The sequence below is a fragment of the Callospermophilus lateralis genome, chromosome 10, assembly GCF_048772815.1.
Source record: "Callospermophilus lateralis isolate mCalLat2 chromosome 10, mCalLat2.hap1, whole genome shotgun sequence".
NCBI lineage: Eukaryota > Metazoa > Chordata > Mammalia > Rodentia > Sciuridae > Callospermophilus > Callospermophilus lateralis.
Window position 1 is genome coordinate 86,351,714 of NC_135314.1, and position 25,353 is coordinate 86,377,066.

The 25,353-nt window shown below is 39.2% G+C and overlaps 1 protein-coding gene across 1 annotated transcript in view; it reads left to right on the forward strand.

Annotated features, from left to right (window-relative positions):
* Positions 1-2,917: 2,917 nt before the first annotated feature.
* The window catches only part of Gnb4 (G protein subunit beta 4), a 44,543-nt gene continuing 22,107 nt past the window's right edge, over positions 2,918-25,353 (forward strand). The window contains exons 1-2 of the mRNA XM_076868026.2: positions 2,918-3,045; positions 19,084-19,182. Coding sequence (XP_076724141.2) covers positions 19,126-19,182 — 57 coding nt within the window. The 5' untranslated portion in view covers positions 2,918-3,045; positions 19,084-19,125. The remainder of the gene's footprint in view (positions 3,046-19,083; positions 19,183-25,353) is intronic.

The following is a 25,353-nucleotide window of genomic DNA, read 5'->3' on the forward strand; positions in this document are numbered from 1 at the left end:
AAAAAAGCAGACCATTTCTAAGGTATGATCTAAAGGTTGAATATGGGCACTGTAGATTATAGCGGATCTGAGAACTGGATTCATGTTCATCCAATTAGGACCAAGAGTGGAGCTTCTTTGAACTTGATCGTAGAGGATCCAAACATCCTGAGTATGTAACTGTTATAAAACTCCTCCAAAAACAATGATCACTTTCCTCCTGCCATGATTTTGAAGGGTACAGGGGAGGGATTAGATATGACATTTATTTGAGTAAAACAAGTAACCAAGTGTCATCATTCATTTGTTTGTTCACTAAATACCTGGTAAATGCAAGCTATTTTGTTAGACACTATGGGGAATACAAGGATGAAACAGGGCTTTTGTATTCAAAGGTTCTCTAACAGGAACCCTATCATTGTGTTAACAAAGTAGGATTTGAGAACATGAGCCTAGTGAGTTAGACATGGCCAGAGGCCAGTACAGATATGTCCAGTGATATACAAACAGAAGATCAATGGACTTAATCCTTAGAAGTATGATATGTCATTACAATGGTCTACGTAGGCATTGGGCATCAAAAATATTAATAAAAATATTAATAGTATGCTTCTTTCTCTTTCTTTATACATAGATCTCACTATCATTGAAAAAATTATGAATTGCTGGGTCACTCAGATACATTACTGTGCTCTTAGGAAATGTTCCTGGTTATGAAATTCTTTAATCAGATCCACTTTCAGATTCACAGTATAGGCTTATTCTTTCTTTATTTACTTATTTTTAGTTGTTGATAGACCTTTATTTATTTATACTCAGTGCTGAGAATCAAACCCAGTGCCTCACACATGCCAGGCAAGTGTGCTACCACTGAGCCATTCTTAACAAGTGTTCTTTTCAGAAAAATATGCAGTGAATGTGGCAAAACAGAAATATAATGTTCTTAGAAATGGATTAGTCCACTTCACAATTAAATTTTCCTTTTTCGTACTTAAACTTTATTCTTCTGGAAATTTTGGTGTCCACATCAGATTTTTAGAAAGGTGAACATCATCGTTTATTCACAAATCTTCAAGGATTAGAGACATGCTTGTTATATCTTTTCAGGTTTTGCATGTTGTGTTTGGGAGTTGTTGGTTTATACTTTCCCTGATATTTTCTACAGTACCATACCTCAGTGCTTTCAACTGGGTTTTCCTAATACTAGCAACTTGCATTTCAATATATAATCTTAAACCAACCACTTCTAAAAGTCCTATAGTATCTGGTAGATGCCAGAGCACTGGAACAAGACAGAAAAGAATCAAAAGAACGAAAATAGGAATGGAATTGGTCCATTCAGATGCCAGGTAAGATCTCTGCCACTCCCTGGGTGACCTCAAGTGAAGTACTTAATCTCACCAAGCTTCATTTTGCTCATCTGTAAAATAGGGATAAAATGCATATAGGTCATTATAAGAATTAAGTAGGATAATAAGAAAGCAGAGTCTCGTACATAGTAGACAACCTTTAACTACCCAACTTCTTCACTTCTTCCTAAAAACAATGATAAAGCCCAGGACTTAATCACTAAAGCACACAAACCGCTGCAGCTGCAGACTGGTCAGGTCCCAACCAACTTTTCTGACACTGATAAGTAGAAGATTTGGTATTTATCCCTTTTATTCTTAATGAAAAAAATGCACCCATCATTATGAAAAATGAAAACTTGAGGGAAAAAAAACACATCCATAATTCCATCATCCTAGTACACGACTATTTCCATGTTTTATCATGGTCTGGCTTTTATACAAAATGGTCACATTTTCACCACAGCTGCAATCAGGATGTGTTTATCTTGGCACAATCTCTTTTAAGGTACCGGTAGATTTATTCCAGGTGATAGTGGGAAGCAGCTGAAGATGAGAGAATGGAAGGCTGCGGGGGTGTAAAAGTTCTCTTATGATACTGTTCAAACCTTTCTTCAGCACAGAAACTCCACAAAGAACTCCTCTGCAGTTTTCGTTACCCAGGGCTGTTCCTTTAAATTGTTTGACGTCAGAGAAGGAATGCTATAGCAACAGTCTGTCAAACTGGAATTAACTCAAAAGAAAGATGGGGGTGGGGAAAGGAAAAATGCTCCCAGGCGGTACTGACTTCAGAGGAAGCAATTTGGATAGATGCATTTATTTTATGACATTTTCAACATAAAACACCCAGAGAAATGCGAAAAAAAAAAAAAAAAGTCGATTGAGATGCGTGTGGTGCTTAACTCACACAGACAAGAGGGGCTTGGCAGGGTTAAATGGAAGGCCTTCCGGTTTTGTCAGTGACAATAGTAACAATAACTTCCAAGAATTGATCGTTTATTTAGAGGCACGTTGCGTGCAAATGTGTCAGGTAATATTTCTTAGCACCTTTATGAGGGAGGTTTCACTGTCCTTATCTTGCCAGTGACAGAACTTAAGACTCCGAGAGGATATAGGCTGTCACACAACTAGTGATGGGAGGACTGAGACTGCAAAGCAATTGGGTATGACTCCGGGCTTCACTTTCCCACAATTTAGAATTCCAGAATGTTAAACCTAAACAGGACCTGGGGGTTGATCCGTGAGCAAAACGTCGCCCGCAGTGTCAGGAAGGAAAGTGACCACAGTACTTAGACGGGCTCTACTCTGCTGAGTGCTCCGGCATCCAGGCGCCGCACCAAGAAAACGAAACTGCCCTGGAATCAATGTTTTTCTTCTCCTTCTAGCAGGAAACGAGAAAGAAAATAGGAAGCAGAAGCTGCGGGCGGCGCCCGCTCCCTGCGACCCCTGCTCGGGTCCCGCGCGCTCCAGGATCCGCGCGCGCCCGTGGCGCGCCTCCGCCCGCCCCCAGCGCGCCTCGTGCCTCGAGCCTCGCGCCACGTCCCCGCCCCGGGCCGCGCCGCGGAGTTGGCTGCTGGGCGGAGTGGCTGGGTGTGGTCGGCGGCTCAGGGCTTGGCGGTGCGCTGTGCTCTGCACGCCTGCTCCGCGCTCGAGGGTCAGCAGAGCGCCGAACGGACCCGGCCAGCGCCAGGGCGTCGCGGGCCGAAGCTCCCTCCAGGTAGGTGTCGAGAGCGCCAGCTGCTACTCGTCGGTGCGCCCCGCTAGGGGACTCCGGACTTTCCGCAGGGGATGTGAGGCGCCGCGGGAGTGCCGTTCACGGAACCGCCGTCGCGGAACCGGCCCGGGTGGCGGCGCGGCGCGAGGCTGGGCTGGGTTCCTCCTGACTCCCAGACGGGGCCCTCCGGTGGCCGACACAGCAGGAGAGGGACGGGGCGAGCGCGCCCTGAGTGCGCTCCGGTACCGCGCAGGGAATGGCCACTCCGCCACTGTCTTGGGCACTTTGGGGGCTGCTTCGACAGCTCGCTCAGGGAGACACCCCCAGGTTCCTTTCTACGTCTTGAGGCCTCCTCCTAGGGACTTAGCAAGCCCCTGTTTGCCTCGAAGACAGCAGTTATCCCGGGCTGCCCAGGAGTGTTATTGGCTGGAGAGCAGTGGAAAAGCTCACAAAAGTTCTCTACTAAGAGCCAAAATCAATCCTGTAGTTTCGTGTCAAATTTATTTTTAAAATGATATAATGTCCAGTGTTGTTTTTTTTGGGGGGGGGCAGACTAATGGATTTTGAATATTCTCAAGTTCTTTACAATGAGAAAGTGTTTTTCCTTTTCTCTCCACATTTTTTTCTTCTTCAAAGCACAAAGGATTGCCTTAGACTTTGACATTTATTGCTATTTAATAAGGGAAGATTGGATTTCCAGAAGTTAAACCCAGGCTTTTATTGTTTATAGAAGCATGGTTTGTTTATTTTGCATCTGTCCCTCTACCCTTTTCTCCCACTCTTTCTCTTTCAGTAAAGGATGAGTATCTTTCTCTTCAGCCACTGACAGAATAGTCAGGAGTATGGATTAGCACCCTACCAGGAAGTTTTCTTAAGACATTGGAATTTAATTGTTGACTCTCTGACATCTCATTGTTGCAAACTAAGATTGTGACCTTTAAGTACATCTTCACTGCTTACACAAGATAAAAGGGAAGTAATTTCTAGTGGTAAACTATATACATTTAAAATTGTACGCATTAAGTCTGCACATTTTAATAGTCATTAGTGTGGAGTTTTGGTTTATCAGTGCTACTAGGCTCTGAAAGCTTATTGCATATTTCAGTATTTGGTTAACGATCATTCAATATTTTTCATGTTGCATTTTGGTTTGTAGATGAACTTGAAACAAATATAAGCCTTTAAAATGTTTTATAAAGATCATCAACCTGTGAATGCACATTTTAAGTTTACAAACCTAACCCATATGGTTGTGATACAATTAGGTTATCTCTTTGTAAAAACACACACACACACACACACACACACACACACACACAGAGTATAGGAAGTTATTCTGAGTTATTGGACTTTGTTAACCTGTAAATTTTTTAAAAAAATAATTGATGCTTAAGTATGTCAGCACATATTTTTACACTTTAAAAACAGACTCTGGGAAAATTTCAAAATTAAAAATTGGAACTAAGTGTTGGACATTTTTCTTCCTGTATCAAATACTGCCTGAGGCGGTGTGATTTCTAATTTCTTTCAGGCATGTTATAGAAGTCAGATGGCTGTTATAGTTTATTTACCTTGCTGACTAGTTTAATCTGCATTTATTATAGAAATTTCTTACTAATCATCTATCTTGGGCCAGTGACAGTGCTTTACTTTATTTATATTTCAATAACTTGGAAAAGGAGACATTATCCACTAAGGAAAGGAAACTGTCTGCAAGATGTTAAGGAGCTTGCCAGTGGTCACTGTTTAACTCAACTGGGGTTCAAGGCAGGATCTGAAGTTCATGTTCTTCCTCTGTGTCACATTAACTTAGTGCCAAGGCAAGAGGAATGATCCACAATTACTCATTAGCATATGCATAACATTTCCAAGACATACGAGAGATGCGAGTTGGTCTTTCCAGCATGATTTGTACTATTCATCCATGTTACTCTATAGATCAGCCATTCTGTCACTCTACTCCTGTTAAATATCTTGTTTAAAGTTCAGAACCTGCCTCTTGTTGGAATGTATCTTACTGACATTAATAGGTAATTATGACTTACTTATCCTTCCAAAATAATGACCCCATTTTAATGTGAATTCTCTTGTCACAGAGATATAACTAATTTTTCAGGTTACAAACAGGGTGATACCTATTTTGGAATATGGGAACTCTTTGATATCCTTCAAATTAAACCAAGAGATATTTTGATATTTACCCTTGCGATTATTCCTTCTCATTTTCAAATTTTCAGTTTCTGTGGAATCATTTATGTTCCATGTAAACATACTCATGTCTCCCATCTTATAGTGAATTAAAAAAAATAAAAACAGTAAGTATTCTACTTCAGTGATTACCTCATTTCTCTGCTTCACCTTGCAGAAGCCTAATTCTTTGACAGAACAAAAGTCAATACAGGATAGCTGGGCATGGTGGCCCACGCCTATAATCCCAGTGATTTGGGAGGCCAACGCAGGAAGGGTGCAACATTGAGGCTAGCTGGGGCAATTTACAGAAGCAGGATCACAAGTTTGAGGCCAGCAGGAAGAATTTAGCGAGACCCTACCTCAAATTTTAAAAAACAGGGGGCTGGGGTTGTGGGTCAAGGGTAGAGTGCTTGCCTAGAATGTGTGAGGCACTGGGTTTGATCCTCAGCAGGGCATAAAAGTAAATAAAATAAAATAAAGGTATTGTGTCTATCTACAACTAAATGTTTTTTTAAATTTAGAAAATTTTAAAAAATGAGCCAGGGATGTAACTCAGTGGTAGCATATCCCTGGTTTCAATCCCCTGTGTCATCAAAAATTGTTTTTTAAAATAAATTGATACAGGAAAGGTAGCCAGAAACCAGTTAGTTTCCTATATCAGGGTGAGTAGAAACTGAATAAACTGAAATTTAAAAAGAATGACATACCTTCTTGTGTGGTTTTGAATTTTGGAAACTTGTTTATCTTTTACATGTTCAAAAATAAAATTAACAAGATGGGGGAGTGGACTTTAAAATTGAATACAAACAATTAAAAAATGAGCCAACTGTATTTCAATGAATAGCTTGAACTCTCAGAAGGAAAAAAAAATGAATCCAAGTAAGTTTTGAACATAGGACTTTGACTATATGCCCTTAATCTAAAGACAAAAAGAACTGAGAAACATCTTGAACTCCGCGTATGAGGCTGTTTTTTGTATGGTAGAGGTATAGTAATTCTGAAACTATTTTGTGTGTCTGGTAGGATTGAGCAAATGAATAAATTCGTTACATTTGGGAGCTAGAGTTTTTACTCTGGGAGAAGAAAACTAAAAATGTGGAATGGATTCTCATGTTATTCAGTGGGTTATAATTTATTACCATCATTATTAATTTTGATGCTCGAATTTCCCCAGATTTGGCCACTGAGAGCTCCTTTGAATTAATTCCTATATTCTTTTGTTGTTGTTTTGAGACAGGGTCTCGCTATGTTACCCAGGCTGGTCTTGGACTCCTGGCCTTAAGCAATCCTCCCTACTCAGCCTCCAGAGTAGCTGGGACTACATGCAGGTGCCACCATGATAGATACCTATTTCCTTCTGACATGCCCAACTTAAAAAAATAAAAATAAAAAACTATCTTACTTTGTGGCACAAAATGTTCAAGGCTCATATTCCCCTGTTGCAGCTCTGGAAACAGCCTTTTCGATTGGGACATTAGCTGTGTTAGCTGCTACTCTAGGCATCATTACTCCTAGGCCCTTTCACCAGACAGAGAAAAGAAACATCATGCACATCCGCAGCAGCACATGTGTGTATATATATTTTAATCCTGAGTTCACATTGATGCCATGAATCCCTTCCAACAACAGAGTGTTCTTTAGTGCCTTCTTCCATTCCACATTTTTAGTTCTCTTCTCCCAGAGTGCAAACTCTAGCTCCCAAATCTAATGAATTTATTCATTTATTCAGTTCTACCAGACACACAGAACAGTTTCAGAATTGCTATGCCTCTACCTCGTTATCTTCCTGCAAGTTAGTTTCTGCCTTAGGACCTTTGCATTTACTTTTGTTTCTGCCTGATAAGCTTTCCTCTTTTTCCTCACTCCATTCAGCTTTACTTAGATTAATTAATTTAAAAATGAATTTTCTAGTCACCCTCCAAGTTGTTGTAATTATTTTTTTTAAGTACTGGGGATTGAACCATTGAGTCATATCCCCAACCCTTTTCATTTTTTATTTTGAGATAAGGTTTTAGGGTCTCACTAACTTGCTGAGGGCTTTGCCAAGTTGTTTGGGATCCTCCTGTCTCAGCCTTGTGAGTTGCTGGAATTTCAGGCCACACCACCATGCCCCACCAACTTCTGATAGTTTTCCCCTTATTCCCTGTATACTACCTATCTGTATTTAAAAACATGCAATTTGTTTATGTGCTTCACTATCTCCCAAACTGATATAGAAGAAAGTGCTACAACAATTGAAACTTTTGTTTGTTTTGTTTACTACTGAATCACTAGAGCTTAAAATATGACTGGTATGTGGCTGAGACTCAGAATTGTTGAATGAATTCTTGAATTTATATTTGCCAACTCGTTGCTACATTTTAGCCAAAGTTATTTCAATCAGGCAAGACAGTGTCCAGAGAATCATACAGCATTAATGCTACTTAAGGTCTTTTGGTGAAGCTACTAACACTTCTCTGGAAGCCCGTAAGTTACTAACTTTATTATCTTTACCTATCTTTTGTCTGCCCTCTGCTGGAGGTAATACTAATAATGAGAATAGATCCGTAGGAAAAATCAAAAATGGAAAAACCTGGATCACAAACTGAATAATTAACTTTGAAAAAATTAAACCAGTTTGAAATTTTTAATTTAAGGTAACCCTCCAGGTTAATCATAATGTAATTGAAAAGAATGGACAGTAGTTAGATTGTATAGCCAAGGATGAAAAAAAATAGACATCCAAAATATTTTGATTACTTAAAAACACTTTCTGCTCAAATATACTGCCTTTTCCTTAAAATGTTTTTAATATTTTTCCACATTTAGTTCAAAGACCTCTTTTTTGCCGGGCTCAGTGATACTTACCTGTAATCCCAGTAGCCTGGGAGGTAGGGGGCAGGAGAATCACAAGTTCAAAACCAGTCTTCGCAATTTAGCGAGGTGCTAAACAACTAAGTCAGTGAGAACCTGTGGGGTCTAAATAAAATACAAAAATAGGGCTGGGGATGTGGTTCAGTGGCCGAGCGCCCCTGAGTTCAATCTCCAGTACCCTCCTCCCACAAAAAGAAAGACCTCTTTTTCCTCAGTGGTTGTAATAATTTCAGCTGACCCTTCTTAACTTTGCTGGTAACACATGCAGTTGTAGAAGCCATGTTCTAGCCCCAACAGTTGGGTCCCAGAGGTGGAGCTCATCATCACTGTGCTGCTCTACCACCTTTCTGCTAATATCCTGTGGATGGAACAGTGTGGTTGTCAGCTTTTCACTGCTGTGAACAAAAGACTTGACAAGAGCAATGTAGAGGAGAAAAAAGTTTGTTTTGGCTTATTGTTGCAGAGGATCAGTCCCTGGCCCGTGAGGCAGAACATCGTGGTGGAAAGGAGTGGCAGAAGAAAGCAGCTCAGGACAAGCAACCCAAGCAACCAGGAAGGGGGCGGGAGGGGAGGGAGATTAGGCTCTCATAGTCTAATCATTTCACCTCTGAAGACTCTTACATTGCCTCACACGTGAGACTTTGAAGAACACCCTCATATCTAAACCCTAACAGTCAGATACCAAAAAATTCCTTTGGGCCAATAGTTATGAAGAAAAAATGCTTAGTAAGCTCACAGCATGTGTCCCTCAATACTATTTTTCCAATATGCATTATGAAAATTTTTTTCTTCCGGAATTACTAAGAGAGAAATGTTATTCAGTCAGCTTTGAAGTAGAAGCTGCATGAAGTGATTTTTATTATTCAAGTACTACTTACTGCTAAAATAATATATTTCTCTCGGTGTCCATATTTCATACTTAAGGCAATATATAGCATCTTAAAAGGATTTTGGCTTCCCCTCCCCAATTTTGGCTTTAGCAGAGTTTGTTCCTGTACAGGATAGTTATTACATGCAAGAAAAAACTCCCATCAAGATCCTTATCTTCCCGTTGGTATCTGAAAAGGAAGAATTTATTCAGGGGATGTTAGTGCTGGCATCTTTGTAATCAGTGCTTAAGCTCCGATGTGCTGTTCTTCATAGCTACGTGATGTTTCATTGTATTGTGTATCATTCTTGCTCTTGTATTGATTTTTTAAAACTTTCATTATATGAAGAGTTCATGAGTTTCCTGAAACATTAGTTTCTTCCCTGTTATGTTTTAGAAGCCCTGCCACTTCCTCTGCCATTTAGCTTGTCAAAAATTTTTCCGCTAAAGAGGAATTAATAGAATCTGTCAATTTTATCAATTTCTCTATAGCTGAAGAAAGTTAGACTACTACTTTGGGAGAGGTAAAGATGAGGAAAATGTCCCTATGCTCCAAACCCAAATACTCTCTGGGCTTTACATAAGATTTTTGATATTTTTATGGCAACATTTAGCATTGGCTTAACTCACCCCCCTACCTGTTTTTATATTAAGTTCCCCACCTAAACACTTCACCTAGCAATTGTTTGAAGTATAAAAAAAATAGCTGTTTGGTAATGTGAAACTAAAAACCCAGTAATGTAGCTTAAGCTGAATGAGGCTTTGTTGTCTCACTGGAATGGGATATAGATTATATACACTGTATTTAGGATAGTTAAGAAGGCTCATAGTGACCAGTTTTTATAAGAAAATAATTTAAGATACTTGATCCTAGAATACTATCAACTATGTTACTTATTTGAATGGAACATGGTAGGCAGGTTATTGCATAAGGAAATTGAAATTTATCAACAAGGGATCTAGAGTAGGTCATTTTATAGAATGGGATTGTTCTAAGAACTAAACTACTACTATTAAGAGCTTTGGATAGTGTATGTACATAGTAAGTGCTCAGTTACTATTATCTTCTTGTTTTAATAACTCCTGCTTAGACCATTTAAGTGTAGAGGTCCTCCTGCTTTCATGCCAGGTAATCTTCCTCATCTGTATTACAGGTCAATGATCTCTTATTCACAAACTTAAAAATCCAAAATGCTCTCAAAATACAGGCTTTTTTCTTCATGAGTCATTTAGTGTCAAAACCTTATACGTCATGAACTGATTTGGTGGCACAGTGTGATCGGAAGCCATTGCTAATCTCTTTGTCCATTCTAACTGTGAACATATTTATATTTTGCTGCAGAAATGTCAGTTCCTGATTATGTGGGATGCTGCCCCACGGTCTATAGGGGGTATTTTGCTACATATAACGAACACTTTGTTTAATCTGAAAACTTCAAATTTCTGAAACACATGTAGCCCTAGGGTTTATTTTAATGGATCATGGGCCTATGTGTGTATGCATTTATATGTCTGTCTTCCTTTATAGACTGTAAATTCCTTGAGACCAGGGCCTAAGTTGTATTCATATGGCCCCTGTTCCTGGCATATTCAGTAAATGTCTGGGTAACAGCATAAACTGTTGCAGAACGGAACTGCTAGGTGAAGGGAGACAGTCTGGAGAGCAGGGCCTTCTTTATTTCCTGGAACACAGAACAGACTGCCTTCAGTTCACAAGAAGGTGGGTTGTTTTACTTTGAGGACACTTAAAAATGCTCCAAGTAATGAATAACATGATGGCCAAGTAACAAAACACAAAACCTGGTGCTCTGTGCTACAATTTCAGCATCTCTGGCTTCTCTTGCTCTCGTATCCACTTGCTCGGTGCAGCTCTAGGGTTTTGGCTAACTTGTTGAGAAAGACAAATGTGGAATGGGGTGGCTTGCGTGTTTTTAATTCCTTGGTAAGAATGATCATTCAAGCTTTAAAATACCTCACCTGATTCATTATGTTTTTTAAAATGTATTTTGTAAAGTATAAGAAATGTAAATCTGATTGCAAAGAGCAAAGTAGAAAATTAGAAAATTAGATATAACAACATACTACTTGAAACTAACTTTCAGAGAACAGACTTCTAGGAAGTGAAAGCGGTTTAGGCTTAAATTTTTAAAGTTCAATTTCAAATAGTCTTTCATGGCTTAACATGAGCTTTCATGATCAGTGTGAAAATTATTACTAGCTAAGAAGCACTTATTTTTGCTTGTCTCGTATGGATTCAAATGGCTGTTGACCAACACAGCAGTGTAATTGTACAGATGCATAATGCCTTGCTTTAGTAAAAGTTCTGTGGACTTTTAAGATGTAGAGTGAGAAGGCCATTTGAATTATACAGCTGTATTTTTTTTCCATTTTATTTAACAAATTGGCTTGGATACAATGGTTCATTGGTATCTTTCGATATGTGTAACTGGTACAGCTGAACTTCGAAAAGATAACTGATATGCTGCTTTCTTTTCACCTTAACAATGCTTTCACTTTATGACAGTTATTTAAAATGTGTTAAATGGAGCAAATATCCATGTTGAAAAGGAAATCAAGAAGTTACAGTAACTAAAAATAAGAGCACTGGGTTTATCAAATAATTTCTGTTAAATTATTAGGTTAAGATTGCTTGTGCAATTTCATTCCATTTCAAGGATAAATTGTGATTAACAGCTGCAATTTGACCTTGAGCAAAATCACCACTGGTGAGATTCTTTGACTATTAAACTGCATTCTCTCTCTCTTTTTTTTTTTTTTAAGGAAGGTAGGACTGGCTCATTTATACCTTGTATTCCTTTTATCTTTCCTTCCTCCCAGGAGGGAAGTTTCTTAATTAGCTGGCTGAAGATAGAGCCCAGGGAAACACAAATAAATATTTAAGAAATGAACGGATTGAAGTACCCACAAAGCCACAGAAAAGGAATGGTTAAGCATAAGGAGGGCGAGGGAGCTGTGGGATTGTAACAACCGTAGGAATAAAGTTGAAATAAGAAACAAAGGTCCTCAGTCAGATCCAGCAAATCCAGTGAGATGCCCTTTCAAAAGAGGCAGCCCGGCAGAGCCATCTTGAGCCTGGGTTTCAGTCATGTGTGCTTCAAATCCCTACTTAACCTCTAATGTTAAGCAAGTTATTGAACTTGTCTGAACCTCAGTTTCTTTTTTTCTTTCCTTTCATTTTATTTCATTCTATTTAATTCATTGTTAGCAGTGGAGTTCATGTGCAAAAGTTGGGTTCATTATAACGAGACTCATCTTGTCAGGCATGGTGGCTTGTGCCTGTAGTTCATCCATGTATGACTCACTTTTATATATTTATGTGTGCTTACTTAATAATACATGGACAAATATCAAGAAAGTCCTCAGCCCAAGAATTAAAAAAAAATAGCAATCACCTGTGTGTTCCTTCCTCATATGATATGATCATTCTTTTGCTTAAAAAAAAAAGTTGTATTACATATTCACATATCCTAAATAATGTTGTTTAGTTTTAGTGGTTTTGAGTTTTGTAAAAGAAATATTTATGCTGGAGCTTTTTCTCCTCAACATTATTTTTAGGATTCAGCTGTGCTGTTTCTTACTGTAGTTCATTTGTTTTCATCACTTTATAATAATTTGCTGTGAAGATGCTACAATTATCCATTCTGACAGTGGCCATTGGTGTTCCAGTTTGTTATTATTTTAAGTAGTGTGGTATGACTAGTTATACCCTGCTCTTGCATGCATGCACCAGAGTATCTTTTAAGACCTAGTTATCCAGGAGGGGAATTGAATCATCAGTGAAAGACATAAGTATCATCACCTTTGATAGATATTGCCACATTGCTTTACAAAGAGTTGCCCCACGAGAATGAGAGTTGTCATTTTTCTATAACCTTGCTAATTCCCAGTTAAGTTAAAAAACATTTGGTTAATCTAACAGGTGTGGGGGCGCTGGGGTTGTGGCTCAGTGGTAGAGCACTTGCCTGGCATGTGTGAGACACTGGGTTCTATCCTCAGCACCCCATAAAAATAAATAAATAAAAATATTGTGTTCATCCACAACTAAAAAAATATTGTAAAAAATCTTAACAGGTGTGGAACTGTATCCTGTATTTTAATTTGCATTTCTCTCATTTTTGAGGTTGAGTTATTCCATTTATATATTGGCCTCTGGAGTTTTTCCTGCTGTGATTGGCCAATTCCTGTATTTGCATATTTTCCTATAGGAATGTTAGTTGTTTGTATTGGTAGTTTGAAGGAACTGCTTTTAAGATTCTGCATGCTAATCCTTTATTTGAATTTTAGTTTATAACTATCTTTTCCCAGTCCAAGGCTTGATTTTTGTTTTTTGTCTTTTTTTTTGGGGGGGGGGGCGGGGGTGTCTTTTTTCTTTCTTATTTTAGGGATAGAGAAAATACACTGTATTTATCTAGCTCTTATTATTAACATTTCTTCCTCTCTCCAGTTTTCTTATATTTAGGGATAATTTTTTAAAATCAAATATGTGGCGAAATAAATAAATAATCAACTGTGGCAGATGTGTTGTATGTGGGGTGGGCAGGATGCAGCTGATCATTGAGCTGTTAGTAAACCATTAGGGAGATTCTGTTTCCATATGTTGGAAGATTTAAAAAAAAAAAAAAAAGTATGTTTGATTGTTGGGGCCCATGCATACCAGATCTAATCCTTAGGAGACATCCTCCTCAATTTTCTGTTACATACCCACACCAGTGTCAGTGGAAAACTTTAATTTCTATCTGTAATGGCTTCCTTGTCATTAATTCAGGGAAAGTCTGGTCGGTTAGAGATTATTTTTGGCTTTTGCCTTTCTCAGATTAGGATCTTGATTACTTTAAGCTTTAAGTAAGAAAGACTCTGAGCTGGTTTATACTGCAGCTAGTCTGCCTGGTTGGGACCCAGTGGAGGACTTCTTCAGTAGTGGGTCACCATTTGTCTTGCCAATTCTGCCCCCTACCTGTTTCCATATTTCCCTTTTCTCCATATAGAGTTCACACAGTTTTAGAAAATATTTTGCCACTTCTCTGATTTCCACTTTTTATTAAACTGTGGATATACGGGAGCTATGGATGGGCAAGTAATAGATGTCTTCGTTTTCTGTTGGTCAAAATAAATGCTCTTAGGGGACTTGATCTCTCAAAATTTGAGCATGCTTTAGGTGCACAGTTTGAGGGAGCTACTTACTAAATTATACCTGATGCAGAAATATTATTCCCAGGAATTCTAAGCTTATAGTTACATGCATACACATCAATACACAACTTGCCCTTAACCTTGAATCCTCACCTTCAGAACATAATTTCCTAGAACTTAACCATCTTAGCTTTCACCTGGGGCATCTTATAGCCTCATTTTACCCTAGATAGTCTCTAGGCTTGTCTATGAGTTTATGTTAGAATTGCACTTTATTGTTACTCTAAAGAATCTGACAATTGTTGGACAAGAAGAAAAAATTAACCTAGGAAATCTGTGCAATATGTTCTCTGTCCTGATTTTCTTAAAGAATGAAAAGTTAGTTTCTCTATTTAGCAGCAGAAAGGGAAGAACAGGGGAAAGGCAGCTTTGACATTATCCAAAGAAAGTTCACAGTTGTCTGGCACTAACATTGCAAGGATTCTGGTTTTGTGGCTTTGAAACATTTCTCAGACAGCCTCTTGCCTTATAGCTGCCCACTCCCTTTCCATCATGCCTGTTTAATCAGCCCAGGTCTACTAGACATGAACAAGGCTTGAGAATTCAGAATTCCACATGAGGAAAGGGGGTCACAGATAGGCAGCTCTCTTTAGAAGTATTTAATTAAGAGAAGGATTGTAAGTGATGGTGAGATGTATGGTCAAGAAAAAAAATTTTTTATTAAGAAAGGGAAAAAGTTTATTTTGGCTCACAGTTTCGGAGGTTCCAGCTCATGAAAATTAGTCCCATAACCTTGTGCCTCTGGCAAGGTGCATACCGTGGTTTGACTGTAGGGCAGAGCAAACCACTCACCTTATCAGCCAGGAGGCAAAAAGAAGAGAAAGTGACCTGGGGTCCCCTATTCCCTTCAAGGCCCTTGGTGACCTAAGAGCCTCCCGTAAGGCCCCACCTCTTAAAGGTTTCACCACCTCCCAACAATATCACACTAGGGTTTGAGCCTTTAACACATAGACCCTTGGGGAACACTCATCCAAACTGTAGCATTCCAGCCCTGGCCTCCAGTGGCTCTTGTCCATCTTATAAAGCAAAATGCATTCAGTCCATCCCCATGAGTCCTCAGAGTCTTAACTGTTCCAGCATTGGTCAAATGTTTAAGTACAAAGTCTTCTTCAAGACTCCAGACAAACTCAAATGTGAGACCCATAAAAATAAAAAAAAGAAAGTCACATACTTCCAAGACACAATGGTAAGATAAGTGCAAGGTAAATGTTCTTATTTCAAAAGCTTGGAATAGGAAAATAGGAAGGAAGGATCAGTCTGAATCAAGACCAGAACACAGTAGGGTAAACATTAAATCCTGAGGCTCCATCCAGGTCACACTGTGGCAAGATGTGGGCTGCCAGGACTTGGGAAGCCCCATTCTTTCAGCCTTGCTGGAGGCAGTGCACATGTCCACTCTCTTGGGCTGACTCTGTGTGCTGCCCATAGCTTTCCTTAATACGTGTTGCCCATTGCTGACGTCTTCACCTTCCCTGGGTCTCCATTGCAGTTTTAGCTTCACTCCCACATTTCCATTCCACTCCACAGCACACTGCTCAGCTACTCAGGCTTTCCATTCACAATCTTGGTGGAAGCTTCCAAGACTCCATAACTCTTACATTCTTCAGGCTTGCAGAGCCACCATCATATGGATGGTACCAACCAGCACGAGCCATCCCTGGATCCACTTGAACCACAATTGCCATAGCCTCTGACTGCCTTCTCCTCCCCACCACACTCTTTTTAAAGGGAGAAACTTGGGCATGTTTAACTGCTGATGGTAAGAATCCAGTTGAAAGTCAGAGGCTCCTTGCAGATAACTTACTGAATGAAACGATAAAGCTGTAGTCCCCCTCTGTGGGAGACCAACCTTGCACTTGACTGAGTCACACTCCCTGGCTGGTCCTGAGGCACTCAGTCACAGAAATGTGGCAGAGCTTTCCCCACCCTTCTTGGGTTCGAGGATCGGTGTCTCGTGCTTGGGTGTGTCTTGCTACAGCCCCATGGGTGAAGCTACGCTCACCTGTTCCTTTGTAATATAACCCCTTGCCCTGTTTAGGATAGAATCTTCCATGGAAGTGCCTAGTGTGTGTCCCCTTCTCTTACTGTGGCCTTGGGTGTGGCCTACCCAGATGTCAGTCAACCTGCTGACAGTGGACATCATGAAGATAGACTCAGCCCCCTGAAACCTGACCCCTTGCCTCATTTGAATAGCTTCTCCTCAATAAAAAGGGTCAGCGTGTGCTCTAGCTCTCTCTCTTCCTGCGGACCCTTAAGATCAGAGAACCGACTCCAAAGAAGAAGATATTTGTGTCTCTTGTGTGGTTATTTTGCACAGCCCAATTAGCCCAATTTAACTGGAGTGGCCCCAGAGCCTTTTAGTTGCTAACCGAAACCCAGCACTCCACTAGATAGATTACACTGTTAAGAACTGAACTCACTGACCAAGCTGAGAGTCACTAGCAGTGGCATAAAGAAAACAGGAAGTTCATTCTGATGTACTGTAGTATGAAGAAGTCCAGGGCTGGGCTTGTGGCTCAGTGGTAGAGCACGCGCCTTGCATGTGTGAGGCACTGGGTTCGATCCTCAGCACCACATAAAAATAAAGTTATTATGTCCATCCACAACTAAAAAAAATATTTTAAAAAGAAGTCCATAGATCACCTAATTCTTGCCATATATATGTATGTGCATTCTATACATACAATATATTCTAACCTGAATATATTCTATCCTGTCAATCTAACTTCCAGTTTACAGGTAGTGTAGAGGGTAAGTAAACAAATAGTAGCATCAAGAAGTAAATAGAGAGTGGGACATTCTAAGAACAAGTAACTTAGTCTCTAGTGAATCAATATCACAGGGGGGAGAAAAAAGCAAGAGGTGGCTATTTCTAGATGGAGAGCCTTAAGAGACATGACAAAATGTATCATGTAGTCCTTAATTGGATCCTGATTCCAACAAACAAGATGTAAAAACACAATGGGGGAAATCTCTTCCTAAAATGGTAATATTCCTGCCTTTTGGTTCTGTGATTTATTCTAATTCCTTAGAATGAGTTTTCCTTTATTTCTTAAGCTAATTTAAGGTTTGCTTATTTATTGGAAAACCAAGTGTCATAAGTGCTGGGTGTATAGCAAAGAGTAAAGCAAACCAAAACCCTACCCCAGGGAACTTGCTTTCTATAAGGGGGAAACAAATCCACAAATAGGTAAATACATGCTCAATTGTGTTGAGTCCTATAGTGAAATATAGGACAGGGTAGGTGACCTAGAAAGGGAGAAGGTTGGGTGTGTGTGTGCTATCAGCAGAGGCTCCTCTGAGAGGGTAACATCTGAGCAGACACAAGAAAGCAAGCGATGAAACTGTCACAGGTAAGAGTGGTCCAGGCCAAGGGAAGGGGGAATGAAAGACACTGAGGCTGGAGTCTGCTTAGTGTATTCAGAGAACAGCAAGAAAGCTTTTGAGCAACTGGAGGAGAAAAGGGAGGGGCAAAGGAAGAGTAGGTATGAGCAGGGTGTGGGTATGTATGAGAGACAGGTACAGGGCTCCTTAGGTCAAGATACAGAGTTGGCTTTACTCTGAGTGAAGCAGAAAACCATTGCAGAATTTAAAGCCTTAGAGTGACTTGTATTTTAAGAGTGATATTTAGTGGTATTTTAGTAATAATCGACTTGCTCTGCCTAGATTAGACTGAGAGCGATCCTGTCAGTAGGAAGGAGACCAGGTGAGAGATAATGAGGGCTTGCATCAAGGTAAAGGAAGTAATCAGAATCAGTCGGATCCTGAATAATATTGTAAGGAATAATTGACTTGATTTGCTGATGGATTAGAGGGGGAGGGTGGAAGAGAAGCAGAAATTAAGGATGACTCTCAGATTTTTATCTTTAATAGTTGGAAGAATGGAATTGCTGTTTACTGAAATGAGGAGGATTTGCAGATGGAGTGGATTCAGTTTTGAAGCTTTGAATTTGAGGTGCATATATGGAGGCCAGTTGGAGATGTTGAGTGCTGCCCTGTGGACTGCTGTAAAGTGTTTCTCACTGGACTCCTGTCCAGCACCGTTTCTGTATAATTTAGTTTGTCTGTGTATGGGGGGCAGATTTCCCATTGAACCCAGGGGTGCTCTACCACTGAGCTATATCCCTAGCCATTTTCTTTCCTTTCCTTTTCATTTCTTTTCTTTTCTTTTTTTGGAGACAGGATCTCACTAAGCTGGCCTCAATCTTGTGATCTTCAGCCTCCCAAGTCAGTGGGATTACAGGTGGACACTGCCATACCCAGTTTATAATTCATTTTTAAATACTACAACTCGAGGATTCTTCTGATCACTCTTAGCCTAACATGAGTGACAGAAAGACCAACAGTCCAAAACAAGATTTTTCCCCCCTAGACAGCAAGGGATTGTTGTCTGGGATATGTATGGTATGGGGGACTATAGGTACATCCGAAGAAGTTGGGGCAAGGAGAGGATTTCGAAAGAAAAGCGGTCAAAGTCCACAGACACTGTTTTGAAACAAAGCCCTTTGGCTCCCATAGCTTGTTACAGGAGCTGGTGTTAGCCCATGGCGGAGGCAGCTGGGAGGCAAGTGTCTGCGTGCAGGCTTATCTAGAACACTGTGGTTTCCAGGAATTCCTTGGGTGGTTCCTTCATAGGCACATGTCTGGGGGCTCCTCCTTCATGGCCTCTGGCTCTGTTTTGTCAGGGTTTGACATAAGTGCTGTTTTGGTGCTGACAACTTTCACATCACATTCCTCCATGAAACCCTTCAGTAAATGACCCAGATCCATACTTACTAAGCAACTGTCAATTTTAGTAATAATTGACTATTTCAGAGTTTCAGAAGGGCTAAAAACAATTATATGTTAGTGTCTTAAAAGTAAATTTGAAGATGAACAACTAAGTGTAACCTCTCTCTCTCTCTTCTCTCTCTCAACAGTTACTTTTACTTGGTAATTACTGAGGTAAACAGATTCAAAGGATGAGTGAACTGGAACAGTTGAGGCAGGAAGCAGAACAACTGCGGAATCAGATCCAGGTAAGAACTTCGTTTTGAAATTTTAATGCTTTTCCCCACAACCCCACCACTCCGGCCAATCTCAGTGCTAAGGATTGAACCCAGAGCCCTATGCATGCTAACAAGCACTCTGCCACTGAGCTATATCCTCAGCCCCAGCTTTTACACTTTTTTTTTCAGTATCAGCAATGTATAAAATTTCTGAGTATGTCAGTTTACATACATTAAGTAATTTGTAAGGCCAGAAATAGTCAATTTTTTAAAATCTTGCTTCTAATGAATGCTCTGAAAATGATTCCTGATAAGTGCCTATCCCCACAAGTGGTTTCCATGCCCCTAAGAGGTTAATAATAGGTATGTCTATAAGCTCAGCTGGAAGATAAACAATTCTCCTCTTACTCATACACCTGGAATCTAGATTTTTGGTGCAATACAGTGAGGCAGACATTACACTGTGATAAAGTAGGAAATGTGAATCTCTAAGACATTAAATCACAGAAATGTTAAAAATTACAAAAGGCAGGATCAAGGGTAGATCTGACCTCTTTTAGTCTTGGAAATCAGCTCAAGACAATAAAAAGGATAAGAAACAAATACAAGCTCTGGCCTTAGCAAAATTAAAATACTGTTAGAACTTCAAGCCATAAAAGGATGGAGAAGCTTTGCCAAATGCAGCAGCCTGTGGGACAATTCCGACAGAGGTGCTTGTAGCTGTAAATCTCATACAAAGTAGGAAGCACTCTCCAAGGGACAGCCCCAACAATCCCTTCTTTGGAACAATGAAACAGATGCTTTCTTGGACTTTGTTGGCACTGAGGAATATCAAGAAGGCAGAGTTAAAAATGAAAGAATGTAGGTACACCTCCTGGAGAGCTGGATAGAGGAGAGACTGAATTGTGAGTAGCCTAGCAGCTGCCTGCTTCTTTTCACAGGGAAAAGTAAAAGCTAAAACAGCTTGCAAATATAGATGAAGAACTTCAGCACAAAGTGGGAGAATCTCTGGTAGCTTGGAATATAGCTGTGACTCTTCCCAATCTGGATCTTTGGTAATAGCTATTTCAGAATAATTTACCTAATTTAAAACTGAAGAATAAAGCTGTATGGAGATATAACTAGAGAAAGAGGGCGGGGGGAGGGAGGGAGAGAGGGAGGGAGGGAGAGGGGGAGGGAGAGGGAGAGAAGGAAGAGGAAAATCAAGGGAAGGGTAAAGAGCACTCACCATACTGGGCTGGTGGTGCATGCTTGAAATCCCATCGACTGAGGAGGCTGAGGCAGGAGGAACTCAAGGTCAAGGTTAACCTCAGCAATTTAGCAAGTGCCTAAGCAACTAAAGGAGACACCGTCTCAAAATAAAAAATAAAAAGGGCTGGGGATTGGCTCCCCTCGGTTCAATCTCTAGTACCAAAACAAAACAACAACAACAAAAACACATTAAAAAAACACTTATCAGGGCTGGGATTGTGCTCAGTGGCAGTACAGTGCTTTCCTAGAACGTGTGAGACCCTGGGTTTGATCCTCAGCACCACATAAAAAATTTAATAAATAAATAAATAGTTGTGTGCAACTATAACTAAAAAATAAATGTTAAAAAAAACACTCATCATAAAGAGTTGATCTGAGTGAAATCATAACCAGACTTATTACCAGGAATTCAAGGAAGTTAACAATTTAGTTGTGAGCAAGAACTCTGAGTTGATACCTTATGTCTGAACAAAGCTGTCAGAACAAAGGAGGGATTTATTTTGCTTCAGATGCTCATAGAAGACTTCACAAACAAGTCTCTGAATTAGATATTACAGTTGAGTATCTGTTCTCTGAAATGCTTGGGACAAGGAATATTTTGGATTTCAGATCTTTTGGATTTTGGTATATTTATATATGCATAATGAGATATCTTGGAGATGGGACCCAAGTCTAAACCCAAAATTCATTTATGTTTCATATATACCTTACGCACATAGACTGAAGGTAACTTTATATATTTTTAGCGTATCTGTGTTTTGACTATAACTTGTCACATGAGGCCATGTGTAGAATTTTCCACTTGTGGCATGGTGATAGTGCCCAAGTGTTGGATTTTTCAGTCTAGGGGTGCTACACCTATACTGCCAACCACCAGAATGAATTCTCTGACATCCTGACTTTATATCATGTACTCCAGATGTTAAGAGGAACAATGATGATTGGCCAGACATGGTCACATGCCCACCTCCTATCATCCTGATAACGCTGTCCTGTGTAAAGTTGGTATTGATTCATTTTATAGTTAAGGAAACTGAGGCTCATTGAAATTAAAAAAATTGGCAAGGTTAAGGAGACCGAGGCTCAGTGAGATCAAATAACTTGCCAAGGAAACCTAACTAGTAAGTACCGGATTCATCACTCAGACACCATGTTTGGATTGTAAGGCCCCTGCTCCATCACCAAGGATGTACCTCCTCCTGGCCATATTTAACACCTTTCCCTGCAGCCTGTGCTCTAATCAACCTAGCCTGGTTGCCATTTTTGTATCCCTTAAACATGTGTTGCTCTCTCCTATTTCGTTGTCTTTCATCAAATTGTTTCTTTTGCCTGGAGTTCTACTACCTCTGCTCCAATTTTTCTCTCTCGAATCCTATCCATCGAATCCTGTTCCTCCTCTAAAAGCCTTATGAGAGTCCTGTGCTTGGATTCATTCTTTCTCTTATTGGTGTCATGGTGAAACAACGTGTATGGATTACATTTTTAATCATGTGTCGCCGCAGGCAGGTCTCTAACATTTTTGACACTCAGTGTTTTTGCTGTGAAGCAAGAATACCAATGCCCACCTTATAGGTTTGTGCTGAGGATTAAATAACACATACAGGACTTATGGTAATGCTGATGAGGGGCAGCTCCTCAATCGTATAGCACTGTAGGCCTCTATGACAGGGCTGATGTTAGTCTGCTCTGTATTTTAGTCCTTTGTTTGCATTTACCCCTTCTGCTTTTAGTTACATTGAAAATTCTGTTTTAATCATTTCCATATCCGACCAGAATTTCAGGCACAATGTCATGGACACAGGTTCACTGACTCCTCTCCTCCCATGATTTCAAGTATGTGTATATAAAATACCAGGCACTTTTTCCTCAGTTTAATCATGTCACACTATAGTTAAAGACCTCCCTCCCTCCTTTTTTTCTTCTCTTTCCCCCTTCCTTTCAGAAATAAAAATCTGTGTGTTTACCTAACTATGTTGGAAATACATGGCATAATAGAAATGTATGCTATTTGGCATAACATATGACTAAATTTAAACTCAAAAAATGACAAATAAAGAAAACATAGATTTTGTTTTCTTTTGTAATTGAGTTATAGCAATAAATATGTCACCTATCTTAATTCTTTTTGGGGTGGTACTACAGACTGAACCCATAGCCTAACGTGTGCTAGGCAGTACTTCAGCACTGAACTCCACCTCCAACCTTTTTAAATTTTATTTTGAGGCAAGGTCTTGCTAAGTTGCCAGGCTGACCTCAAACTTAAAATCATCCTGCCTCAGTCTCCCAAGGAATTGGGATTCCAGAGGTACACCACCACATCTGCCACATTCCTTTTTTTTTTTTTTTTCTGGCACAAAGATATTAATATCAGATCTTTTATTTTTGTTGTTGTTGTGCTGAACAGCATGGAATTCTTTTATATTTAGTTTTATAATGGATAATAGTGTTCATAAGAATAAATTCTTGATGTGAGTAGATTATTTGAATTATGAAAATTTGCCCCTAACTGCTGCTAAAATGTTAGTAAAATTTTTGCATTCCAACATGGTGTTTTAAATTTTGGTACTGATTTTTTCCTGCAGTTTAATGATTTTCATTTTCAGCCCTTAAATTGTATTATTAAAACTAATGTTAATGCTATGAGGGCAAAAAATTGTTATTTGTCCATTGCTGTGCGTACGGTGACTACAGCGGTACCTGGCATGACGCGCACATCTGAGTCTTTTACCAGATGACTGAATCAAGAAAGAAGGCCTGAACAATGATAGGTCATTTTCATAACACCTGAACTCATAGAACCTTTTTTCAGAATTTTAGACTTCAACTGCACCATTTCTGGAACATGGCTCAGGCCATCACTGTCATTTCCAGACATTCGTTTCATTGCAGAAAAGTGTGCTAAATTATTCCTTGCCAAATGAGATCTCTAAACCCACAATTTGGCTAAGAATGAGAGAATCAAATCACATTTTTGTGCAGCTAGTTGTGAAACACTCTTCCATAGAAATAGTCTATTTACCAGAAGGTTGAAAGAGCAGCCAGAATTATCATATCTTCCATCTAGTCTGTGCTGCAAAGGCTTTGTTGGGTTTTATTCTGTAAATATTGCGTGTCTTCTCTTTGCCTAGGAGTATACCAAGCACTGTAAGCAAATAATAATAAAGAGGATACTACACTAACCTTTGTGGAGGGGGAGATTATCTTAAATCTAGCATGTATATCAATTCTCTAAATTTGTTATTAACTGATAAACTTGGTTTAAAATGTCTTGCTGGGGTTGGGGTATAGCTTACTAGTTGAGTACATGCTTAGCATGTGCAAGGTCCTGGACTTAATCCTCAGCACCTAAATAAATAAAGTGTTTTAATGTTTTTTTTAAATATATTTATTGCTCCCTTATTTTATTATATTGATTTCTGTTTCATCATCTTCCCTCTGTTTGTATAAAAATTTAAGGTTTCACTGAAAGAATACCTTATAATAATTAAGACATAAACACCTGCTTACATGGAAAGAATTTGTTATAAAAATATGATGTCACTCAGTGTAAATTGTTGCTATTACATAAAAAAATCATTTTACTGTGTCTGGAGATATAGCTCAGTGGTAGAGCATATGCTTAGCAAATGCAAGGGCCTGGGCTAGATCCCCAACTCAAAATTTCTGAGATATAGTTTTGCATATTGGAACTAAAACATTTTCTTCCTAGTAGCAACAAATAACAGTTGCCTGTATAAATAAATGTTACTTTCTGCTAAAGCCTTAATAATAAATATAACTCTGAATACTGTGAGCTTATTAAATCAACTTAATAATTTTAGATCAGGATACAATTTTGCAAGTCTTTAAATCATAAAATAAAAATATGTTTGAGCAGGGCGCTGTGGGATTATATTAGTTGTAATCCTAGTGTCTTGGGAGGCTGAGGCAGGAGAAGAGCAAATTCAAGGCCAGCCTCAGCAAAAGTGAGGCACTAAGCAACTCAGTGAGACCCCGTCTCTAAATAAAATACAAAATAGGGCAGGGGATGTGGCTCAGTGGTCAAGTACCCCTAAATTCAATCCCTGGTAAATAAAGAAGTTTGTACAATGGTATACAATTTGAAAGTCCATAAACAAATCCATATATTTATGGTCCACTGATTTTTAATAAACCCATTCAATAGGGAAAAAAATATTCTTTTCAATAAATGGAACTGGAACACTTGGATATCCATATGTAGATGAAGGAATTTGGACCCCCTGTCTCACACCATATATAAATAATAACTCAAAATGATACCTAAATGTAACATTCAAAAGTACAAAATTCTTGAAAGGAAACATAGTTGTAAATTTTCCTGACTTTGGATTAGGCAAATTAAATATGACACCAAAAGAAAAAGATAAACTGGACTTCATCAAAATTAAAAACTTGTGTGCTAAAGGACACAATCAAGAAAATGAAAGGACAGTTGAAAGAATGGAAGACAATATTTATCAATTATTCCTCTGATAAGGGTTTAGTATTCAGTATATGTAAAGAACTACAAAACTGAACAGTAGAATGACAACCCAGTTGAAATACTGGCAAAGACCTGGAATAGACATTATTCCAATAGTAAGTGCAAGAGAGGTACTCAACACCATTGATCATTAACAAAGCAAAACCATAATGAGATACCTCTTCACATCTAATAAGATGGCTATAATTTAAAAAATAAATGATAATAAATGTTGATGAGGATATGAAGAAATTGAGAAATCAACCTCCTACATTGCTGGTGGGAATGTAATATAACTTCTGTGAATAATAGTTTGACAGAGGGCTGGGGTTGTGGCTCAGCGGTAGAGCGCTCGCCTAGCACATGCAAGGCCCTGGGTTCGATCCTTAGCACCACATAAAAATAAACAAACAAAAATAAAGGTATCGTATCCAACTACAACTAAAAAATAAATGTTAAAAAAAATA